Source organism: Rattus norvegicus, chromosome 8, assembly GCF_021556685.1.
Source record: "Rattus norvegicus strain SHRSP/BbbUtx chromosome 8, alternate assembly SHRSP_T2T, whole genome shotgun sequence".
Classification (NCBI taxonomy): Eukaryota; Metazoa; Chordata; class Mammalia; order Rodentia; family Muridae; genus Rattus; species Rattus norvegicus.
In genome coordinates, this window is record NC_141541.1 from 111,441,295 (window position 1) to 111,465,620 (window position 24,326).

Sequence of the window (24,326 nt, forward strand, 5' to 3'; positions counted from 1 at the left end):
TAGGTGATATACCAATCCTCTGAGTTGTGGATAGGTTAGCATGCATGAAGAAGGTAGCAGATGGCCAACTGGTACCTAATTCCTTCCCTTAGAAAAAAGCACGTTGAGCTTTCTCGGGGCTTCAGAAGGTCACATCTTTGACTCCACATGTACTTGCCGGAGCCACCAGCACTGTGCACACACAACACTGTGACTGTAACATGCTCTGGACTGGCTCTTTTTTTTTTTTTTAAAGATATCCAGGAGGAAAGTTCATTCCAGGCCAGCAGGTCTCTCTGCTAGAGCAGCAGCAGGCTTGCTTCTGTAAGCCTTGGCATCCGACCCTTCCTTTTCTGCAGGAGATGTAATAGGTTCGGGCTTCGGGAGGTGTCACAGGCGTGGGCTTGTTATTCCCAGGGGACAGTGAGTGGCACTTAGGAATCTCCTTCAGTTTGGGAGACTAGGGCTGCTGAACTTCCGCAATGTCCCTCAGCCTTTAATCCCTTGCCTCAATTTCCAGCCATCCTATTCGCCATCGCTGTGTTCGGACCGGCTTTCGGGTACCTGCTGGGCTCAGTCATGCTGAGAATCTTCGTGGACTACGGCAGAGTGGACACTGGTGCGTGTGCAGAGGTCACTCGTTCTTATCACCCTTTTGCTGCTGCTTCTGGTTTCGCTCCTCCCTTTTGACTGCCTAAAGAGACCATCAACGGAGCTCTCAGTCCATGTGGGGCACTGCCTGGGGGTGCCTGCCATTGAGTCCATTTTGCTTCTTTCTTCCTCCTTCTGTGTCTACATTCAATGTTCAGGATCACAGACGGGGCTAGCGTGCAATGGGGCAGATGTTCAGGGGAACATGTCTGTCTGGAGGCCAGGCAACCCACTTTGTTGATGGCTAGTTCCTCAAGCTCCTAAGAATTATGGGACTTCCTGTCTCAGGGCTCCTCAAAAGTAAGGTGCAATAGAACTCAGTGGTTAAGAGCACAGGTTAGGACACCAGGAAGACAGGTTTGAAATTGACTGATGGACAAGAGATTTGATCAATTAGAGGAAGTCAGATTGTGTAACTCTTACGTCACCGGGATGCTAGAAGAGCCGGTAGGACGGTGGCAGTAAAGTGTGCAGTAGTGAATGGACCATGTCAGTCCTTGAGACCAGATCACTTCACTTTTATTCTTGCCAAGAGCTAGAGGGGAAACCTGATGGTGGGAGGGCTAGTGTTTGCCTTTCTGTGCAGTGACAGGGGTACTCTGGGAAGACAAGAAAGGCCTGAAAAGGAAGAGTTGTACTGATCAGGGTCCTGCATCTGTAGCGTGTCTTCCCACCATTGTACGAAGAAAGTCAGTAAAACATCCCCCTGAACCAGATTTCCCGTTCAAGTTAGATCAGAGAGATTGTGCATTCAACCAGCGGACACCTCTACCCTTTGGTTTCTTTTCAGCTACCGTAAACCTGAGCCCAGGTGACCCTCGGTGGATTGGAGCCTGGTGGCTGGGCCTGCTCATCTCCTCAGGCTTCTTGATTGTCACCTCTTTGCCCTTCTTTTTCTTTCCCCGAGCAATGTCCAGAGGAGCAGAGGTAAGCTTCCCAGAGCCCACAACTCTGTGGAAGCAGCCACTTAAGCAAAGGGTATGGGCTTGGGAAATAAACCGCAGAGCAGCTGCCCCAGCAAACTGAGGGAAATGAAAAAAAGTCTCAGGAATCGGGGTTGGTTCATCAGAAACTGAGAGGAGGGAGCCCCTTAGTGCCTTCTAAGCACGCCGTCATCCCGAAGACCAGAGGGTTCCAAGGAACAGAGTTTGGAAATCCCCGAGTTCATCTGAGCTGGGCTAAAGAGTTAAGAAACAATTAACAGTGCACAGTGGGATAGGGAAACAGGGAGAGAACTAAGTCCATAGAGAGCCGGCCTTTCAAACATGAGGCCCTGAGCTTGAGCCATACCACCTCTATTTTTAATTTTAAGCCAAGCATGATGGTATATAATTGCAATCCAGAGATGGGAGGAGCAGCTAAATGGGAGTATTCCCTAAGGCTTGATAGCCAGACAGCCTATGTGGGGAGCTCCAGGCTACTTAAAGACCTCTTTACAAAACTAATATGGAGGTCTGGAGAGATGGCTCAGCGGTTAAGAGCTCTGACTGCTCTTCCAGAGGTCCTGAGTTCAATTCCCAGCAACCACATGGTGGCTCATGACCATCTATAATGGGATCTGATGCCCTCTTCTGGTGTGTCTGAAGACAGCTATAACTGTGTGTGTGCGTGCGTGTGTGTGTGTGTGTGTGTGTGTGTGTGTGTGTGTGTGTGTGTGTTGAGCAGGTAGTGAGGCACAGTTAACTTGGACATTTAATGGAGCTTACTAAGTTTTGAGCTCGAATGCCTGGTGAGAAGGGGGAGTCCCCTCAAGGTGTGAGTGCAGGCATGGAGGTAAAGAAGTGTGTCTGGGGCAGGGTTGTATCTGCTGGGGAAAGGAACCAGAAAAAGGAGACTAGGAAGCAGCAGAGAGGAGGGTAGGTGGAGCCTTTACACTATACTAACTGGTCTAATGTCTTCTCCTGTGGGTTCTGGGAACTGAGGTGACTGTGTGACCATGTATATGACCATGTGTGACCATGACAATATGGCAGTTGGCTGAGATTGGGGTTCATGAAAGAATGAAGATTGGAAATCTGAGCGGCTCAAGAGAAAGAAGGAAAACACAGTGGAGGGTCAGGGCGAGGGCCATCGGAGTGACTGGACAAAGGCCCGCCTGGTTGTTCTGGAACAGTGATGCAAGCTTGGCTGTGAATGGGTTGTGGCTGTGCTTTGTGTCTATGATTTAAGACAGAAAGGGCCCCACTGTGGGGAATGGGGATGTGAGTAAAGGTCCAAGGCTTATCCCAGGGAAGTATTTGAGAGGTGATGGTATATTTTGATAGGCTAAGAGTTGGACAGATCTGAGCTTGGAGACTACTCCACTCGTAAATTCGTTGAATGATATTAAGCGAGTTGCTTTGTTTCTAAGCTTCCTTTCTTGTAAAGCTCTTGGGGCTAATTAAAGAATATGTCTGGGAAGGAAGTTGTAAGAGAAGAAGCGATGAATGGAGAGTGATGGGCGTGTTGCCCAGAGCAGAGGTGCTCGGTTAATGGGAGCATCAAAAAACGCTTACAGCAAAGCCATGCCCTCTATCTACACAGTGGTTTGGAGAGAGCTGGTTGGGCCTCTTGCTGGAACTGCTGGCTTCAGAGACTGACAAGGGCACTGAGGTAATGTGCCCAGAAGGCACTGGTAATGGTTAGGACCCAGAGAGGACACAGAAAGGGAGAGCTGAGGACAGCAGACATTATGGACCCCTGTGTCCTAGAAGCCAGTCATCTCCACAGTCTGCATATGGGACACAGTGTCGTCCTAACATAGACAAGGGTAGGATCCAGCACGACACTCTTGGCATCAGTCGTGGGGAAGTCGGATGAAATAAGGTGCCCATAGGAACTGTGGGAGGCATTGGCGTAGATTCACTCTGGCCTCTAGCCAAGGCACCAGGCTCCTGAAAACACAGGTGGTGTCTGCTTCAAGAGAGCCTTCTCCAGATGCCCTCCCCCCACACATGTGCGGTCCTTGAGCCACTGAGTCCAGAGATCCAAGGGCTCAAGGACGGGCCATTGACACCGCCATGTTTGCTGCCTTCAGAGGTCTGTTACCGCAGAGGAAACAATGAAGACGGAGGAGGACAAGTCAAGAGGCTCCCTGATGGATTTCATTAAACGTAACTGAGCGCCCCGGCAGCCTCGGGTGGGCTGGTTCTGGGAGGCAGGAGGCCAAGTACAGGGTAAAGGGCAACTAGAAACAATAAGGTCTGTGACTGCCTCACCTCCCAGGGGCTCCCTCAGTTCAGAGGGCTCCCTCTTGCCATGGACCCTGGTGACTGGCTCTTTACAGGGACCAGGAAACCCCATTTCAGGCAGAGCCATTCAACCCCCTCCCAAGTTTCCCCTTCTGCTCTCTCTTCTCTTTCTATGGAGGTGGTAGTTGTGGGAGGAGACCTTTCCCAGTGTGAGCAGTGTTTTTATTTGCCCACCACCAGCATCCTCTTAGTCAGACCACAAGCGTGCTGAGTGGGAATCCAAGGACTCTGGGCTGATTGCTGGAAGTCTTGGTGTCTCTGATTCTGCCCCCGGGGAAGAGAGGAAGCTGTCCCTGTGAATGAGTCAGGGTGACGGCAAGGCTCTAGGAAGCCCGTGATGCTCGTGCCAAGGCCTACTTCCTGACAGCAGTCTGTCTGCAGGGTTCCCCCGCATCTTCCTGAGGCTGCTGATGAACCCGCTCTTCATGCTGGTGGTCCTGAGCCAGTGTACCTTCTCCTCTGTCATCGCTGGCCTCTCCACGTTCCTCAACAAGTTCCTGGAGAAGCAGTATGGAGCCACGGCAGCCTATGCCAACTTCCTCATCGGTGTGTCAGAGGGCACTGCAGGGCCTGGGTGGTGCTGCCCTGGGGAGGAACTGAGTGCTGTACGGTCCTTCCAGAGATAACAGAGGGCCAGACCGGAAATGGGCAGGAGACAGGAGAGCTTGCCCGAGAGAAAGAGTTTTAAGAACATTTTTCCTGGTTGGCGATCTAGAGTGATGTTGGCAAGATTCTGAGTCTCCTGTTCTTCTATTCAGGACTGGGTGGAGGCTAGGGGCTGCCTTCCTTCCCATCAAGAGAATAGGAATCTGATATCCTCCCAACTGACCTTATCAGGGGCAACAGAGGAGAGATGGAGCCTGAGACATACAAAAGCCCTCGTAGGGGTTTCCTCCTCCAGGACCTTGAAAGTCTTAATCCTGTGACACGTCAGACTCCTTTACACAGGACAGCGCAGATGCTTGGCCCCCACCCACACTCATGAACCCAGAATCTACAGCGGGGGTCCTCTTACTTCTCACAGCAGGTTCCACCAAGTGCCTAGATGAATAACTGGGCCCAATCTTTAGGTGAATTTGACCAAAGATTTGATAAGATAATCAGGGCATGAGCTCTGAGGGCGACTTCCCCGTCCGTGCCGAAGTCCTGTGTAGCCTTTAGGGACGATGTCATTTCTCCAGCCTTCAGTCTCAGATCAGGGGTCGCCACCTGAGAATGACCTACTTTCTTCTTATTGTTGCTGTCTTGTTTTCAATTTTGTTTCTTTCGAGACAAGGCCGAGAACAGCCCAGGCTGATTCTGAACTTGCTAGGTAGCTGAGGACCCCTTAGAATTCCTGGTCCCTCTGCCTCCGCTTTCCAGGGCTGGGATTATAGGTGTCAGAAACTGACTGCCTCTTTGTTCTTTGATCAGGTTGGCCAGTCCTCTAGTAAAATGCTTGGGCCATACCCAGCAAACACCTGGTGGTTAACGATATATTCAGTAGTGGGTGCTATGATCACACTTCAACATACCCACGTGCCTTCCTTCCCGGTGGGTGGTTCAGCTCAAGGCTCCCAGGCTGTGCCTCCAGCTCTTCTCCTTCTCACCTAGGTGCTGTAAATCTTCCGGCTGCAGCCTTGGGGATGCTGTTTGGAGGAATCCTCATGAAGCGTTTTGTTTTCCCTCTGCAAACTATCCCCCGAGTGGCTGCCACCATCATCACCATCTCCATGATCCTCTGTGTACCTCTCTTCTTTATGGGATGCTCCACATCAGCCGTGGCTGAGGTCTACCCTCCCAGGTAACGGACTAAAGGATGCCAAGACACTCCCTTGTAAGCATAGCCCGCATCCAGCCACTGTGTGTGTGTCTGTCTTCTCTGCCTTTTACCTCCTCCGTCCTGCTCCTTTGACCTGACCTCTCACACGGTAACACAGGAAACCGGGTCTCAAACAGTCGGTTCCATGACGAGAGGAGATGCACCAGCTGTTGGGGTTGGGCTCAGGGTTTGGTCTTGTAAGAAGCAACAGAAACCGGTCAGTTTAGCATCTGAATGAGCCTGAGTCATAGGAGCCAGGAAATAAGCAGTGGTTAGTACCAGCTCTGGACCAGCTAGAGTCTCGCTGAGCCGTCGAAGAAAGAGGCGAGGAGACTCGAAGAGATTTCGAGGTGGACAATCAAAATGGCGGCACACTGTAAAACAGAAACAAACACAAAAACAAAAACCAAGAACCGGAGAGGCAGAGGCAGGTCAAAGGGTCGTGAAACATCCTTAAAGCAGTGTGAAACGAACAGTCAAGCTCTATCTTCGGAGAGAGTGTTACAACCCTGCGAGCAAGGAACATGCCCACCCCCCACCTCTCCCCACCCCCCGACCCCACCCCTCGCAACTTATTCTTTAGAACTTTGCCTAAAACGTTGGCAAGCATGGTGAGAGATGGCCTCCTCTGTAGTGGGTAGGTGAGGGAAGAAAGCAGAAAAAAGAGGGGACATTGCTCAGTGCGAGGAACTCACCTTTGTTCTGCAGGCTGGGGACCCAGAGAAGCCTGGAAGTTTGGGGGCCTTGGGGTTTGGGGGCCTTGGGGTGGTTTTCACCCGGAGTTTGGTCCCACCTCTGTCACCTGCCTGGTCTGAGTTCTAGGTATGACACTCTTTGTTGATATGACGCAGTTATCCATACAGGAAAAGCCCGTTCCCTTGGGATGTCCCATAAATGCCAACAGTCACTATTGTTTATCAATGCACTAATTGGCCATCAGAACTTCCCCAAAGAAGAAGAGTAAGATGAGACTTTGATGAAGTTCTGGCCAGGATAGGGAGGGGAACAGACAGACCCAGACCAGCAAATCCATTTGTCTCAGGAGATGAAGTCCACAAAAATCCTAGTGCCCTCCAAAGGTCTCAGCCACAGCCTTTAGCCAGCACCTAGCTGGACAATGAGAGAAGGCAAATGTCACTAAGGACATCGCTGTTGCATAGACCACTTCCTTCAACAGAGCCTCGGTCTGTCGGTCATTTTAACTCTGACAGTGGCATGGGAGTTTTCTGACTAGACCTCTATAACTGAGTAGTTGGTGGGTTTGGGCTCCAAGGGTCAGGGAAAAGTGGAGAGGGCCATGATTTGCAAACCATGGCAGATTCACAACTGGCTCCCGTGGACTGAGTTCAGATCCTAGGGCAGCACTGGCCCAAGACAAACAGAGGCAGGCAGGCATATCAGCCAGCTCCCAGCAGGAACGCATGCTGGGCTGGAGTGCAGTGCTGTTTCTTCGTCTCGCTTTGTTTGATTCCTCGCTTCCTGTTTCGCTGGCAGCACATCAAGTTCTATACATCCGCAGCAGCCTCCTGCCTGCCGCAGGGACTGCTCGTGCCCAGATTCCTTCTTCCACCCAGTCTGTGGAGACAATGGAGTCGAGTACGTTTCCCCTTGCCACGCCGGCTGCAGCAGCACCAACACAAGCTCAGAAGCTTCTAAGGAACCGGTAAGGACGGAGGGGTCACAGGGCCAGACGGAACCACATGGAGCCTTGGGGCTCAGTGTGTCACCTCAAGAACTGTCCCTTGATCCTCAATATCAGCATCCTAGCCTCCTCCACCCTCTCTTCACCTTCTTTGCCCCAGGGTCGTGACCAGATGCCCACAACCCAAAGTCAATTAAAGATTGGCCCTGAGACCAACGGGTTCATTCTTGGGGACCTAGCAAGACAGTGGAAGCAAGTCCGAGCATTCACCCTCAGCTGAGACTTGTGACTGATAGTGATGACTCCCTGTCGGGGGGAACTTCTAAGTTCTGGGGGTCAGGCCGTGTTACAGAGTCCCATGGGCTGGGAGCAGAGGGCTCCCTGTGTCTTGGACCTAAGAGGCCAGTGCTGGGAGCAGCAGTTGAAGGCCTTTGCTTCAAGCCCTCAACTCCCAGGAATGCCAGAATCGACCTGAAGCCACAAATGTAAGCACAAATCTAGGATTAGAAACAAAAGCTCTGCTCACTTGGTGTTCAAGGCCAGGTGTTTCCTTCACAGGACAACCTACAGGGGATTTGTCGGTCAATATGTGAGGACAGTGGCCCCAGACCTTCTGGGATCAGCCAACAGCAAATGACTCCTCCGGTCACTTGTTTATTCGTCAGTAAACAGAATGCACGTGACCGTCATGTTGACAGAAAGCCCTGGTCTTACAGTTTACATTCAGTCCAATAAATGCACACCATAAGTACTGGGGGACTTCCCGAGGTGACTTACACCAGAGCCAACAGCAGAGGAATCCTATGGAAACCTGGAAGCCCATTGCAGGTGAGGGAAGAACAGGTACCAAGCCCAGGTGGGAGTGCACCACAGAAGCTGAGGGAAGGCCTGGTCGGAGCTAAGCGACAAGTGTCCCAGCTAGTGGGACAAGGAACAGACAGGCCCGGAGCTGAGCAGGGCCAGACAAGCCAGGCTTAGGAGGTAGATTATTCCCCCTCTGAACTCCCTCCCATGAGAGCAATGGAAAGTCTATGCCATTACTATAGGATACCCCATAGAAAGAATGCACCCATGTGTAGGCCATGGACCAGGCTAGCGCCCACCTCTTCTGAGGTGACAGGGAAAAGCTGCTCTCCCATCTGTCACTATGGGCAAAGGCACATGGCTCTCAGGTAGAGAAGGGTGAGCTGAGACAGGATGGTCCCTTAGTTTGTCTTTTAACTGGAAGAGTGGTGGCTTCTGTGGTTTTCTTATCTTTATTTACCTACCTCTGACTCATCTACTTCCAGAAATAATCTTGACAGGCTTCCAACAACAGCACAACTACATCAAGATAAAAATCCATTACCGTGATAGCAAGGGAAAAATAATAAATTGTAAGGGAGGAAAAGTCCTGTTATTTTAAGACCCAGATGCGGGAGGTTACAGCAGTATCACATATTAGGAACTTCTGAGCTTGAGAGCCGCGGTCTCGCTGACTGACAGAGGGAGGCCTCCTAGCTCTACAACAGCTCTCACACCAACATCACCGTAGACTGGGCCATCAGTCGCTGCAAGGAGGGAAGGCAAAGAGGACCAGATGAGCAGTGGCCACCAAATGAGTGTTGAAAACATAGAATTATGACGAGGCAGGGGGTCTCCTCTTAAGTCAAAGCACGCCTCTTCTATGAGACGTGCTGCAGAGCATTCAAGAGACTCCGTTACTGTTTTCTCTACTCCCCAAGTATGCCTTCTCCCATGACTACTTGCACAGTCACCACAGCTGGCTGGACCAGGAGGAGAGCTACCCAGTTCTAGGCTCTGAGCAGAGGGTGCTTTACCTGGTGGTGGGATCTTGGGCGATGAGACGTTGGGGAGACTGCAAGAGTTCAGCCCAGGCTGGACTCTTTTTTTTTTTCTTTTTCTTTTTTTCGGAGCTGGGAATCGAACCCAGGGCCTTGCGCTTGCTAGGCAAGCGCTCTACCTCTGAGCTAAATCCCCAACCCCCATGCTGGACTCTTGGTGAAGTCCATTTCTAATGCCCAAACAGTGAAAGAGTCAGGACCCTACTGGGTACTCTAAAACCCTCATCTGACCTCATCAGTCTTCACATCTCAGCTTTTCCTCCATCCCTGGAGGGCTGGAGGGAGAGCAGAGGGATTCGTTCATATCGGTGGGAGGCAATGTGGATGTGTGACGCATATGGAGGTGAAATCATGACGTGGCTTCTCCTGTTCTTCAAGATCTACTTGAACTGCAGCTGTGTGAGTGGAGGATCGGCGTCAGCCAAGACAGGCTCATGCCCCACGTCCTGCGCGCAGCTACTGCTCCCGTCCATCTTCCTCATTTCCTTTGCGGCGCTCATTGCCTGCATCTCCCACAACCCGCTCTACATGATGGTCCTTCGGTGAGTGACACCACCGAGCCTCTGGCTGCTGCTTCCACACCCTCTCTTTACATCCTGACTCCCAGTTACAGTCTCTCCTCTCTCAACGGGCCCTGGGGGCCTTAACAGCAACTTTCAAGTGTCTAATGGTGAGAGGATGGCAGGAGTCCCCAGTCCCAGAGGAGCTCCTACTATCCATGAAACAGTGGCTCTGTTGGCACCCGTGGGAAGTTAAATCATAGCCCATGATGGCGGAACTGTCAAAAGGCGGAGCCACGGGTTAAAGACAGGCCATGCATTCAGATTCACTTGTTCTTCAATCTGAAAAGAAAGAGGAGAAGTGGGCAAATCGGGAACTGAGGAAAGTTCTAGAATTCTGCAAGGCAAAAGCTGTGGGATAATGGCTGAAAATGAGAAAATTACAGGAGGCTAGAGACCCAGTGCTTAGATTGGAGGGACAAGCTCACTAGGGTGGAGTCAGGGTTTTTTTAGAGAGCACCTCTCCCTACCCTTATTCTACCAAGAAGGAAAAGGAAAAAAGCAAAAGAAAAGAAAAGGAGTCTCACCCAAGTTCACCTAACCACATCCTGCCTCTCTGGCCTCCCTACCACCCAGCCCCATTGGCTTACTTGGAAAGCAGAGGAGGAGAAACACAAGAGGTTGGAAACTCCCTGTCAGATTTAAAAGCCTCTACCTGAGTGCCTTAGGTGTTGCCTGAGCTCATGAGCCTCAGTTTTCTTGACTACAAAAAGAAGATAGTGATAACCACGTCCAAGTGTGAGTGTCTGCGTTGCAGGGTCAATTGCTTTGTAAGTAGAAGTTCCTCTGCTGGGTGGGGGGGTGTCTCCTGTAAACCCGGGGCTTAGAAGCAAGAGAACCAGGAGTTCAAGGTCTTCTTCACCTATATAATAAGTTACAGGCCAATCTAAGCAACATGAGACCTTACCTAATGAGGTTCTCAACATATAGGTAACAATCTCTCTGGGGGTGGAATGACCCTTCCACAGGGGTTGCCTACTATGACCATCTATGGGGGGGGGAATAACAGAATTTACATTGTAATTCATAACAGTAGCAAAATTACAGTTAGGAAGTAGCAACGAAATAATTTAGTGTTGGAGGGGGTCACCACAATATGAGGAACTGTATTAAAGGGTTGCGATATTGGGAAGGTGGAGGACCACTGCCCTACCTCAAAAAGGAGATGGGGGCTGTTGTTCTCCATATTTGTTAAGATCTATTTCCCCGAAAGGTTAAGGAATGAGGAAGGGCCAGATGTTAGGCCAAAAATGTAACTTAGTAACAGAACACTTTCTTAGTGTATATATTTCACTCTATCCCAGTCTGGCATCTTTCCTTTCAACCCAGAACCCCAAACTATTAAATAGTACCATGAGCATTCAGCAGAGGTCCTCCCCCTCGGGATACATCCTCTCGGATACACCAAGAGGTTTGTTTCCCAGGTGATTGCAGGCAAGTTGGCGTGAAGATTAGCCGTCACAGGCACCCATTGTGGATGGGGCCATCAGAGGGAAGCTGACCCTGAGAGAAAGAACATCCATTCAATCGGGATTTCCAGGCACTGAGCCCTGGGAGATCCCAGATGGCCCCTCTTTCTCCTACCTGAACTCCAAAGAGCCCCTCTCCGCGGGGTCACCGCCCTGGGATGCCTCTCAGATGCTCACTAACTTTGACAGTGGTTACAAGATAACGTGCAAGGGTCTGCAGGTCACCTCTGGGTTCTCTTCCTCTCTGTCCCCAGCTCCAAATTCTCTTCCAAATGATAATCACCCACCCGGGAGTGTGCGCGGTGAGAGCGTGGAGAAGCCGGAGTCTGGTTACGCAGCAGGCACGTCTACCCCTGCTCTGGGCTCCTCACCCTGTGTTTCAGATGCCAACCCTCGTTTCCACTCTCCAGTTGAGGTGGCAGCTCTCTAAGGAGAGCTGAACCTCTTCACCTGGCCTTGCTGCCCCCTCCTCCTGAAGGAGGAAGGATAGGACGCAGGACCCCGCACAGACACCATAGGGCCCGGTGCACATGTAGAGCCTTTCTGACTTCTGATTCATTAAGAGTTCCGAGACATACATAATCCGAAGCTGGGCCTTTCTGACAGTGGCATCCTATGCAGCTGCTCAAGTCACACCTTACGAAGCTGGCCCAGGGCAAGGAATTGTTTCAGATCTGCACAGAAGCTGATAGCCCAGGGCCCTCTTTTCCGGGTACAAGACATTCCGTGGGTGTTGTTCAGACCTGCCGTCTAAGCATCCAGCCAGAAATTCCTTTCTACTTGGTCTCTCCTGCCTGCTCTCTCTCCAAGAAGTCTCTGGACAGTCCTGAAAGCAATACAGACTATCGGTTCTCAAACTCACGTTTGCATCCAACCCTCCTGGCATATCCACGTTGTTTGATGGGTGCCAGGCTGAGGATCTGTATTTTGAATGTAGTCTGGGCGATGCCTCAGATCCAGCAGCAGTGCTTTGAGAACGATGGCCGTAACAACCATTCAGCAAATAACTCTCATCATCCATGTGCCTGGTCAGACTCCATGAGGACCAGTTCTGACCTGCTCTGAGTCTGGTTATTCCCCACACCTCATACTCTCCAGGTCCTCCTGGTACTAACTTCCTGTTTTCCTTTTCAGCGTGGTGAACCAGGATGAAAAGTCGTTTGCCATTGGGGTACAGTTCTTGTTGATGCGCTTGCTGGGTAGGTAACGTAAGAGCCTTCCTTCTGGAGTAGAGGCCCTGGATCGTAAGCATCTAAAGGCTCTGTGGGGCAGGGCAGGGTTGGGAGAAGCCCCGGCTCATCTTGGCTGTATAGAGAAGCTGTGTATTCCTAACAGCAAGATGCACCAAACCCTGACAAATGACAGTTTGCCTGATTGCTTGAGATCGGGAAAGATTCTGTCTACAGCATTCAAGCCAAATTTAAATTATGTAAGAAAAGGTCATAGCGGAGAGTGCCGAAAACAGAGTTAAAGGCAGGTATTTTTAAATATCTCTCCAAGAATCTGCCCTAGGAAGCAAGACCTTGCATTCCTGCCCTAGAGAGAGCAGTTTCTGACTGAGCCCAGCCCTGGCTTTCCTCCCGTTTTCCAAACTCCAATCCTCTGCCACGGTTCAACAAATGTCTCTTCTGTGGATGGACCCTCTGCCTCCGAACGCTGTCTGTCCTTAAGTAGCCTGGAGCACACAACGGCCCCCTCCCCCCATCTGAACACAAAAACACTCAAGCTGTGCATGCACACAATCTGCAGAGACCAACAGGGAGGGAGAACGCCCACGAGAGCAGGAGGCATCTGGCTTCCCTGAATGCAGAGACTAGGAGGTGAGGGGACACTAGTAGGTGCTTTCCAAGCCTGCCAACTCCGGTCTGCCCTTTGACACCCTTGCCACATTCATGCATTAGACTGAACACTAGACGCTGATATGGGGCCTTGCTACGATGGGTAATCAAAAGTAAAGAGATTGAATTTAACAGAGGACCTTTGTACTAAGAATTTCAGGGCTGGGGACTTGGAGATTCCGGGCAGAAGGATATGAGTTACTATCAATCTGCGCCTTCCTACCTTAATCACTGAAACCCTCTGCAGTATTGTACAGGGGTGCAGGTCAGATCTTGCCCTGCCATGGCTCCCATTAGCCTTCCAGTGTGTGTCATCATCCTGACTGAAGTTGGATGGGCAGGAGCCTACACAGGGTCTGAGCCAGCATTTTCAATGGAGTTTCTTAGCCACAAGCCACTTGTCCTGTAATAAAGTCTCTAAGTTCCAATGGACCCTCAACCCTCTAACTGGCAACTTTCATATTCCTAGGGCCACACAAGGGACACAGGGTATCTTGTCCAGGTTGAGGCTGGTTTGTTAGCACAGCTCCTTGTATTATATTTATGACTTACCATCTATAGCTGGTTTATAACTACTCCAATGCCTGGCAGAGAAAGAGTCCTGGCACTCCTCCCAGAGGACCTTCTGGCCTGCTTCTATTGGTGACCTAGAGGATGCCCTCTCTGTCCCGCTGCTCCAAGCACTTGCTGCTGCTTCTTCTCCACCTGAGCTCAGAGGACTGACTATGTGGGACCATAGTTAGAAAACCCAGGCCTGGAGGGATTCCACTCATCGCTTAAGAACACAGCTTCGCTCTGGGTTAGATGAAAAGATTGCCTATTTATAAACCCCAGCAGGTTTAGAGTTACCCACTGAAGTATGCTTGAAAACTCTCTTTCACTTCTCTTCTATTTAGGGATGTGTCACTAGGGCCAGTTTCCAGCCACTGTTCACCTGGAAACTGGAACGTGGGCAGGAGCCGAGAGACTGCTCTTGGGAGTTTCTCGATGTGGGTAGGGACACAGGGCTGGATTGCCTCTTTCTTCCAGAAAGAGGAACTCACAGGGTGCTAGATAGTCAGGTGTTTTTAGCACCATGTTTCTGAGAATGGGATGGCCCATCCACAACATAAATCCTTGACAAGTCCACTCTGACCTACTAGCTGCTGGACAAGTCCACTCTGACCTACTGGCTGCTAGACAAGTCCACTCTGACCTACTGGCTGCTCACAACTTGGCTAGCACCAGAGAGTTTGGTTGGGTGGTGGGTATCTGAAATATTCAGCACCCAGTAAAGTCGGATTGTGCTTGCCGCCGGACTTCCTCTTAACACTCATGTGTGGGATATTTTGGCAGCCTGTGTTCCGAGCAAGGTGAGGTATTTAAAGGTCTCCAAAGGGTGTTGTCTAATCTAGCGGGGTAGTTTGGAGTGGGAGGCAAGCTTGGAACTTGAACTTCAGTGAAAATGGGCATCAGTGAACTCTGGGGTCCCCTCCCTCACTTGCTCTTCCTTATGATGAGTCCGCCCACCCACAGAGGTTTCGGGAGAACTTGGGGACATCTCGAGATCGAATTTCTACTTGGGGCCAACCTTGAGCATGAGAACTGTGCAGTGTTTCTGCGCTGACACCAGGTTGACCCTATGATTCGTTCTGCTCTGAAAGGCTTTCCCCTTCCTCTCCTAAGCCTTCTAGTGAAAGGGGAATTCAAGCTTCACTGCAGTTTTCTGCCTTCCCATGTCACTGTGATTCCGAGGGCAATGTGTGGACTGTGCCACTGGTGTGTGTGGGTGGGGGCCGCTCAGGCATCTCTGACTGCAGATCCATCTCTGAATTCTCTTTCCCATTGTTGCCAGCCTGGCTGCCGGCTCCATCCCTTTATGGCCTCCTCATCGACTCCTCCTGTGTCCGGTGGAACTACCTATGCTCAGGGAGACGAGGGGCCTGTGCGTATTATGACAACGATGCTCTCCGAAACAGGTGAGGGCTCCTACACACACAGGTGTCTAGGAGATGAAGCCTATAGTCCCAGCACGGAAAAAGGCCATTTTTTTTTTAACCTCATGGATGTGGTGGGGCTGTCAGGTTTCTAAGAGACAAGATAGGAGGGGACATCTCCATAGATTCTGCCATGGACAGAAAGCAGGGGCTACCATGGCAGGCATTTGAGGACATATAAGGAGCCATTCACATGAGGAGACGCAGAGTCTGCTTTGAGGTGTCCCCTAAGGTACTGTCTTTCACAAGCCCACTCATAGCAGCAGACAACGTTCACCAAAGGTAAAGCGGTGCCTGGAGCCTGAGAGCGATACCAGACAATCACCACCACTCAGAGAGAGGGGAACACAGCAAGGCGCCCAGCAGAGGTCCAGGAAGGGAGTCCAACTTATGCCAGTGAGCCAAATCTGTTGCTGCCATCCATCATTCAGAAATGGTGGGGAAGGTGGGCTTGCAGGGGCTGTGCAAGGGTTCGAGATACTGAGGACGGGTAGAGAAGGCCAGCAGAGGGGCAGCAGAAAGATAGAGCCCCTCTGGAGACAGCTGGGACAGCAGTGTCACCTCTGCCCATCAGTGATTCCACTAGAGAGCAGAGGATCACTAGTGTCATGTGTCCATCCCCAGTGACCACCTGGGAGGTGACAGCTCGTTACCTGAGTAACAGTCTTCACAGCTCCTGGGCTACTGTGAAAACAATATTCATTTCCCGCTGTCCCTGGGCCTCACCATCTCTATCTTTTCTTGCCTCTTAGGTACCTGGGCCTACAGATGGTCTACAAGGCCTTGGGCACACTGCTGCTCTTCTTCATCAGCTGGAGGATGAAGAAGAACAGGGAATACAGCCTGCAGGAGAACACCTCAGGCCTCATCTGACCCTCAGCTGGGACTACTGCCCCACCCCAGAGACTGGATCCTATCCCTTCCACACCTACCTGTATTAACTAATGTTAACATGCCTTCCTCCTCCTCTTCCTCCTCCTCCTCCTCCTCCTCCTTCTTCTTCCTCTCTCTCTCTCTCTCTCTCTCTCTCTCTCTCTCTCTCTCACACACACACACACACACACATGAGAGAGAGTTCACTCACCCTTTGAGTCACCTGCCTTTTCTCTTCTGCCTAAAGTCTTAAGGCCTGAAGTACACTGAGCTGAATGAGCACCGGGCCTGAGAGTTTAGTTTCTCCAAGTCCTTGGAAGGTATCCCCAGCGTAGGCCCTACGTCCTCCAGACAAGATGCCCATAATGAGGCGGCCTCTGTTTTCACCAGTGTCTCAGGAATACTTAATGGAGTGAAAAGAGGGAGTCTTGCCTTCTGGGCCAGGCAGCCCGGATCTCCTCTGCCTCTGCCCACACCCAGGAGAGCCAGAGGAGAAGCAGGTAGTTGGTTTCTTATCAGCTCCAGCGGGGCTAAGGGAGCTGGCTGTGTCCACTTTTCATCTGGATTCCGTCTAGCATGAAAGCCGTGCCCTCGAGGCTGTTTTGGAAACCACCATTTTGGGAAGTATCCCTCTCTATAAACTATGCCCCGGTATCTGAGGAGGAATGAAGGGACCAACAAGGCTGGATCATCCAAAACTGTTCACAGGAACCTGAGGCCTATCCTCCCGTCGGCATACGCTTCTTTCTGCCTTTCAACCCAACAGAGTCACAAGGAACCCACCTAAGAAGGGCCCAGTCTCCCACCCTCACAGTGGAGACAAGGCCTTTCCCTTCAGAGACACAAATGGCGATCTCTACCGTGCCTCACGTGGACTTCGCTGTCTGGACTTCAGCTCCTGTGCAGAGGAGTGTGGGGGCAGGGGGGGGGACCTGAGATACAGCCAGAGTAATGGTGGAGCAGAATGGATGCCACTTGTCACTGTGCTCGATGACAAGTTGCAGCCCATAAAAAGGTTGACTTGCTTGCAAACACATTGTGTTCGTTGGCATTTTCTCAGCTTCTCCTCACTACCTCTGGGTGGAGATGGGCACCTTCTGTGGGCCTGGGCTGGGGGCCACCCCTGCTATGCAATGGAGAGGCAAAGGCAGAGGTCCAGGAATAAGGAGGCTTCTACCAATGATTTTGTTTAATGGTGCTTGACAGAGATATTGTATGGTTCTCTGAGAGCTCCCCTGAAAACCTTACCTCCAACCACACAAGGGCTTCCTCCCAGAGAGCGCTCGCTGGGCAGCAAGGACACACTCCCATACTTGCCAAGCATATCAAGTACCCAAAGATTGGCAGAAAAGATCCTGGCCTGACCACCCAGCCACATCCTTCAGGGCTCCACCGGATTGACTGTGTGTCTGAGATGGAGAGCTGGCTTTGTGACATTTAAGTGCCTTTCAGAAATGCCTTATACGGTGAGAAGCCAAATGGTTTATGTCAGCATGGCAGAGCTCCTGAGACCGAAGCCTTCCTGGAGCCTTCGTTACTGGCAGCGTTCTTTCCGAAGCCACCGGGCTCATTTCCACAGATCGTATTAAGGAGGAGCCTCCACACAACCTCGTGGGCCAGTTTCAGCATGTGCGATGGTTCTGCTTGCAACATGATTCTCAGCAACTAACCCTGGGCTTACTCACTGCAGTTTAACCAGAAGCTGAAGGCACAGCCTTCAACCAACCTCACCAACAATGAACGCCAACCTTCCATCCATGTCTGAAAGACTGGCTGTCCCCACAAGCCTTTATTCTGTTATATTGCTATTAATATATGATAATTATGTTCTGGGTGTAAGTTGGTTGTGAATTTGTGCTGGCATGGGCCTGTCAGAGAGCACACAGAATCTGTGCCGTATAGACAAGGAAGTAGCCATGTTTTAACCTTTAGAGTCCTGTAGCCAAGGACGCCAGAGTCCGTGTCACTCTCCTGCTACCTGCCTGGTGCTGAGCAGGCCCCAGGCATTGCATGTTGTTGTGTGGACCCTTGTGCCTTCTGTGTAGACCAGTGTCAAAGACTCGTGGGAATGGGCTCTTGGGAGGCCCAGTCACTGCCCTTGAGTTCATATCCAGAAGTGGGCTCAGTCACAAACACTACATCCATGAATACCACAGTCATAATTGATCCAGCAAATCTTGCCTCTCAAATAGCAGAGCTGCTTTAAAGATCTCACTTTTTTTTTCAATTAGAGAGCAATGTGTCACAGACTTCCTTGAGTGTATCATGCTCAAGACTACTGTTAAAATACAGGAACACTTGGGCCCACAGAGACAGCTCAGTGATTAGGAGCACTGACTGCTCTTCCAGAGGATCTGAGTTCAATTCCCAGCAACCACCTGGTGGCTCACACAATCTATAACGGGATCTGCTGCCCTTTTCTGGCATGTGGACGTACATGCAGATAGAGCACTCATATACATAAAACAATGCAGGAACACTCTTCACAAAGTCTAAGTCCCTTTCTGCGACTGTAAAAGGAATCCAGAAACCTCATTTTCCAAGGAGATGAAGGTAGCCCCTGAGCCCTGTGTGATGTGGGTCTCCCATGCATAGAGCCAAATCCAGTCAAATCAACCATGAGGATTAACCACCAATGGTGCCTTTACATTTAAGAAGGCCATAGTAGGTCTTTGATCTCTTCTCCTTGCTTCTCTGTGGAGCTTAGAAATCCTGTAGAGTCTGACTCAGGCAAAGTCCCATTCCTGGGCACAACCATAGCTATATCATTCCCTGCTGCCCCACCCAACCTAGGAAACCCTTCCCCCTTTACCACTCCATCACTCCACTTGCACCATCCAGCCTCACAAGGAGGGAACCGGAGAACCAGGAAGTGAAGGGTTTGCCATCCTTTGGAAGAGAGAGATATCTATCCAGCATCCTTTGGTCCAAAGCCTCAGGTAGGATCCTCATCACAGCTTGTGATGGAAGCCGCACTAGTCTATTTGAAAATAGAGAATCCTAAGCGTGTGGAGCACACCTTGAATCCCAGCACCTGAGAGGCAGAGACAACTGGATCTGTGAGAGTTCGAGGCCAGCTTGGTCTACATAAGGAGCTCCAGGACAGCCAGGGCTACATAGTGAGACCTTGTCTCAATGAAAAAGAAAGAGCAGGGGAAGGAAAGAAAGGAAAGGAAAGGAAAGAAAGAAAAGGAAAGGAAAGAAAGAAAAGGAAAGGAAAGGAAAGGAAAGGAAAGAAAGGAAAGGAAAGGAAAGAAAGAAAAGGAAAGGAAAGGAAAGGAAAGGAAAGAAAGAAAAGGAAAGGAAAGGAAAGGAAAGGAAAGGAAAGAAAAGAAAGGAAAGGAAAGGTGGAGAGAACTCCAAAATCAGAGAAACAGCCAGCAGAGAGCTTTAACAGAAAACCCAGTCTTTCTGACTGCCCAAGCCCCTCTCTCCTTTTAAGTCATTCTGAAGTTAGGGAGAGTCTTAGGTAGTGAGAACACCCCCACCCCCGCTTCCCACTGAAGTTCGTTGACTTGTGAGAGGGAAGTGGAAGCATCTCTTTAAGGTCATGTAGGTTGAGCGATAGAGGCTGGGGGGGTCCAGGTAATATCAATTATCCACCCTCTATTCAAGCATTCCAAGAACATTGCTAACTATTCATCCAACAAGATCCAGAGAGCCCTCTGGGCACCACAAGTTAAAGACCAGCTGTGGAGAAAAGGGACAAAGAGGAGAGGACTTGGAGAAGCAGAGCAGTGAGAACGGAGCAGACAGACCTTTGTGGGAATAGCCCATCTGGTAACTGGTTATCACGTTCTTGCTTAAGAAACAAAGCCATGTTGTATTTGCCTTCAACACTTTCAAAGATGGAGAGATGCAGCTAAGCTGGGTCCCGAATTACTGTTACTTGATAGTAAAATATTGTATTGCAGCTTCCCAGAGAGATTGGCACTGGGGTGGGGGTGGGGGGGTTTGGAGAGAACAATCTTTGCAAATCCAGAAAAAAAATCCTATCTTTCCCAGCCACGGGAGCTAAACATTGGAGGGAAAAAATGTCCATCCTTTGCCAAGAAGGCCAGATTCGTTAACCTTTCATCAGTGATTAAATATGTAAGCAGGTTCTGGGCAAGCCCTTGGCAAATCATTAATGAGAGAAAACTTTTCTCTAGTAACATGCCCTGCCCATTTATCAGTCTCCACACCCATTTCCAGCCCTGTACGGTGGCCACAGGACACAGGGCTCTCTACCTTGCTAAAGTCCCTGCCCCCCCAGGCACCTGCTACACTCTGATAACAACAACAAAATGTAATAGATCACTACAGCTTGCCAAGCCATGCATGTATTTACTGAACTCTTCAAACCACCCAGAATAGGCTTGGCTAGGCTTCAGTCACGTGACACAACACACATTTATCTCTTGTTTGCACAAAGCCCATGGCTTGTTTGGGTGGCTTCCAAGGGTGGCTCAGAATGCCAACTATTTGGACTTGAGGTACCTCTGCTTCGTCGATCCACAATTAGTGAGGCAGGGAAGAAAGCTAAGAAGGTCTCGCCATGGGAAGCAAGTATTTGGGCCAGAAGGAGCACAGAGTCTTTCTGTTCCCAGGCTCTTGGCCAGAACGAGTTTCACGGCACTATCTAACTTCTGTACAGGTGAGGGAATACAATCCTTTGTGCTGAGAGAGGAGAGGGGACAGACGTAGACAAGTGCTAGAATCTTCCACCGTGGGGAGTGTGTCTAGTGAACCGATATGCTCACTGAGACCCTTCCATTAGTCTTGTCAGAGGGGTGAGCACAGAGAGGGAGGAAGCATCCACATCGGGTCCCCAGAGGTGAAAATATGATACCTGGACAAAGTCAAGGTCAAGGTCAAGGCTGCCTTAGGGGTGGAGAAGTGGGGAGGACAGGCTCAGAACAGGCAGAGCTGATAGATCAGAGGCTTAGAGAGATGCAGGGCCAGAAAAAGGTTCTCTTTAGTTGACAACAACTTAGGCAAAAAGATGAGAAGGCTGAGGAGCTAGGGAGAAGACAGCTGATTGAGTATGCCCTCCCCAAGGGGAGGGGCTTATCTCCAGGGGAGGAGTCTCACCCAGAGCTTCTTCCTGAATGGTGAGGCCAGTGTGACCATCACATCTATAGATAGATAAATGAGGTTCCCTCCAGTTGTCAATCACGCTTTATTTGTTTGGTAGCTGGTGTGTGCAAGGACCAGACAAGAGGCATGTCCTGACTTTGCAGGGCATCTATCTTGAGCAAGGATAGGGATTTGACATGAGGCAAAGACCCAAGTGCTGTGAATTCAGTCGGGAAATCAGAGAAAGGGGCTAGGGCTGATTTCAAGGGTCAGAAGCATGGGCAGAGAGGACAGCCAACTTGTGAACAAAGGTAGGAAGGCAAGCAAACTTGTGCATATGCTGAGAATACACTGGGGCACCTGAAGGAGAACTGTGGTAAGGTCAGAGGGGAGGGTAGAGTCTATCTAGGTTTAGTGGCCCCTTGGGGATCCTTCAGGTCTGGTTTAGACCAAGCCATGAAGATTGGTACCAGCCTAGTTCTCTTCCCATTCAAAGCCTGGGGAATGGCTTTAGAGACCAGTCAACCAGTCCCAGGAGGGCATTCCTACCTCAGAATACAGCCTTGGACCCCAGAGACCAGAACAACCATCCTCCTAAGTAGTCCCAGCTTGCTTCTGGAGTAGTCTCTCTCCCTTGCTTCAGCCAAAGTTATTCTCTCTCTCTCTCTCTCTCTCTCTCTCTCTCTCTCTCTCTCTCTCTCTCTCTCTCTCTCTCTTTCCCTCTCCCTCTCCCTCTCCCTCTCCCTCTCCCTCTCCCTCTCCCTCTCTCTCTCCCTCTCTCTCCCTCCTTCTCCCTCCCTCCCTTTCTCTCTTTCTGCCCCCACCCCCCGACCCCCATGGGAGCTGGAGCCCTAGGCGTATAATTAAAAGCCAAATAGGGCCGCTTATTTGAACAGGTCTTCTGTTCAGGCTCCTAAACTTCTCTTTGCACTGTGGGTCTCTCAGTACAGCATTTAAAATGTACACAGCCCCCCAAAACGAAGGGTGACCTTAGCGGTCTCAGCTAGGGTCAAGCATTAGACTGAATATTCTTAACCTTCACAAACTCCCAGCTTTCAGAGGAGAAATGGAGGTGTGAGTTGGGGGTGGTGTGGGAGATGACTCGAAATGACTCTCCCCTGGGCCCATACTGGGGCAATTGGAATTCCAGAACAGCTCCAGAAGTCGAGAGTGTATTGAAAGATCAGAGAACGCCAAGCCATTCGTGCTTTTGGGCTTCTGGTGAGATGCAATTACCACGCTTTTTAAAGACAGGGGATCTGGAGTGCAACTGGTCTGACTTCCGGCAGAGAGCAGTATCCAGGCCTTATTCTTGCAAGCGTGATCCGTGCTCCTGGGCCCTGAAGTCGTAGTCCGCCACTAGGCGGCGCCGCTCACCAGGGCCGCAGTGAGGCAGCGCCACCGCGGGGATCACCGCATGCAGCTTGCAGAGAGGGTGTTCCTGAGGCCAGGCTGCTCGCTGCCAAGAGCACCCTCTCAAACCCACCGCCACCCTCTGACACTCCAGTCTCCCCACCCAAGCACTCTCGCCCCTGAGGGCGCTCCCAGGCCCTGTGAGCTGGCACGGCCAAGGTGGTCACTCGGCTGCATCGTGGGGCCCCTCCCATCCAGCCTTGTCATGATCTTACAGACTAAAGCAGTCAGTGGTTGCAGGGCACCCAGTCATCTTCCACCTCCACCTTCTAGGTCTCCAGTATTTACCGGTATACCTCTTGGGCCTCAGTCACTAGCCTCTGAAAGACATCATAATCAAAGGCACTGCCCATCTTCAGAAAAGGTGCCTGTGACCCTGTCGCCTTCTAGAGCGTTCTGAAAAGAACTGAGCCCCAGGCCTAGGGGCAAGATAAACAAGACTAACAAAGCTCTTGCTCCTTGGAAGCAAAGGCAGAAGTAGCCAGGACAGCACATAAACTGCCGCTTCCTGTGCCCCCCCCCCCCATTGGCTGATCAATCCCAGGTGCGGCAGAGCTTGAAGGAGACTCGCATCAGACACCAGCATCCCAATGCAGGGGAAACTGGACTCTCCACCTCTTGCCTTAAGTCTCCCTTTTTTGATTTCTATATGTCAAGCATTAGCTCTTCCAGCCTTAAATGAGTAAGCCAAAAATTTACAAACAAGACGAAACCATGTTTTTAAAACTCTTTCCTGGCAGTGTACGACTAAAATCATTTCAGATCTGCTAATCGTTCAGTGCACTTTGACAGATGTGTATGAGAGCACGATCACCATGTCCATTTAAGTATAGAGCACTGTAACTCTCAGAAACTATGTTGATATTGGTTTGAGTACATTTTCCCACTCTGCGTCCCTCCAGTGAGGAGTTTTCTCTCCCTGCGAGTTAACCTAACTTATTCGAAAGCTTCATGCAAATGGTTTTATGCAATCCATCCTAATGTTTCTGAGATCCATTGCTTGTAGCTGTGGTTGTTCATTCTTTTATAGTGTTCCATGGCACTCTCTTGGCTGAATATGCCACAAAGTCTTTATCTATTCATGTTGTGACATTTTTATTATGATAAATAAAATTACTATGAAGATTTGTGAGTGAGCTTTTTGCAAATTTTCATTTCTGTTGGAGACATGTCCAGAAGTGGAAAAAATGATAGCTTATAGGCTATAAAAAATTAACTCTTTCCAAAGTTGAATGACCTAGCATCTCATTAGCGATGCAGAAGTCTCTTGAAAGTTTGGTGTTTCCAAAAAGAGCTCTATTGGGGTTTATGTGGCCTGTAGTCATACCCACACGTTCACAGTCCGCTGTCGACTTGTTTGGATAAATGTGTGTATTCCTATGTCTGCTGTGGTGTCACGCCTGGGCTTATGTACTAGAATATGTACTTGAACCCCCAGTTTGTGGCGCTGTCTGGGGAGGGTGTGGAGAAGTGCAGCCTTGCTGAAAGAGGTGCCCTAGGGGAGCCATTTTTTTTTCAGCTTCACCCCACATCCACATCCCTTTCTTTCTACTTCCGGTTGCCATTGAAGCCGGTGATCGCTAAGGTTTCTGCTCCAGCTCCCAGGCCTCACCAACTATAACAGACTCTCCCTAGGGAGAGAGAATCATACTTAGTACTCTCTGAACGATTATATCATAATTTTGTAATTTATATTTTAGATTCTTTCATTGTGGATGACCTCAGACGTCCCAAACACCCTGGGTCGTTCTCCTCCGCCATTTTTTCTGCCGATCCTCAGATTGCCCTTTCAATGAGTTGTCTCCAAGCTCATTGAGTTTTCGTCGGCACCCTGTAAATATCCCCTTGCAACCACCCACACATATGTTCATTTTCGTATAATGTTTCTCAGGTCTAAAAATACTGTTTCTTTTTTTAATCACTTCCATAATCCCTCTGCTGTGTCCCTGTTTACCAATTCACATTGTAGTCAAAGACTGTAAGGTCTTTGAG

General features: G+C 50.3%; 1 protein-coding gene and 1 long non-coding RNA gene across 7 annotated transcripts in view; one reads left to right on the top strand and one right to left on the bottom strand.

The window, feature by feature from the left end:
* The window catches only part of Slco2a1 (solute carrier organic anion transporter family, member 2a1), an 80,422-nt gene extending 62,720 nt beyond the window's left edge, over positions 1 to 17,702 (top strand). For 4 of the 5 annotated variants that reach the window (XM_087560427.1, XM_087560428.1, XM_087560431.1 and 1 more), the window contains 10 exons: positions 500 to 598; positions 1,421 to 1,557; positions 3,647 to 3,722; positions 4,242 to 4,406; positions 5,454 to 5,643; positions 7,156 to 7,324; positions 9,526 to 9,689; positions 12,311 to 12,375; positions 14,849 to 14,972; positions 15,743 to 17,702. In XM_087560427.1, the coding sequence (XP_087416553.1) occupies positions 500 to 598; positions 1,421 to 1,557; positions 3,647 to 3,722; positions 4,242 to 4,406; positions 5,454 to 5,643; positions 7,156 to 7,324; positions 9,526 to 9,689; positions 12,311 to 12,375; positions 14,849 to 14,972; positions 15,743 to 15,863 (1,310 nt within the window). In that variant the 3' untranslated portion in view covers positions 15,864 to 17,702. 5 annotated transcript variants of the gene reach the window in all.
* LOC148004326 (uncharacterized) lies at positions 7,944 to 12,245 on the bottom strand. 2 transcript variants are annotated; one of them, XR_015628018.1, is made up of 5 exons: positions 11,292 to 12,245; positions 11,060 to 11,210; positions 10,363 to 10,569; positions 9,124 to 9,989; positions 8,566 to 8,853 (listed from the first exon to the last, which is right to left on the bottom strand). It is a non-coding gene; the product is annotated as an uncharacterized LOC148004326 (long non-coding RNA). The 2 variants fall into 2 exon arrangements; XR_015628019.1 differs by lacking the exon at positions 10,363 to 10,569 and having other exon boundaries at positions 7,944 to 8,853; positions 11,292 to 12,177.
* Positions 17,703 to 24,326: the final 6,624 nt, after the last annotated feature.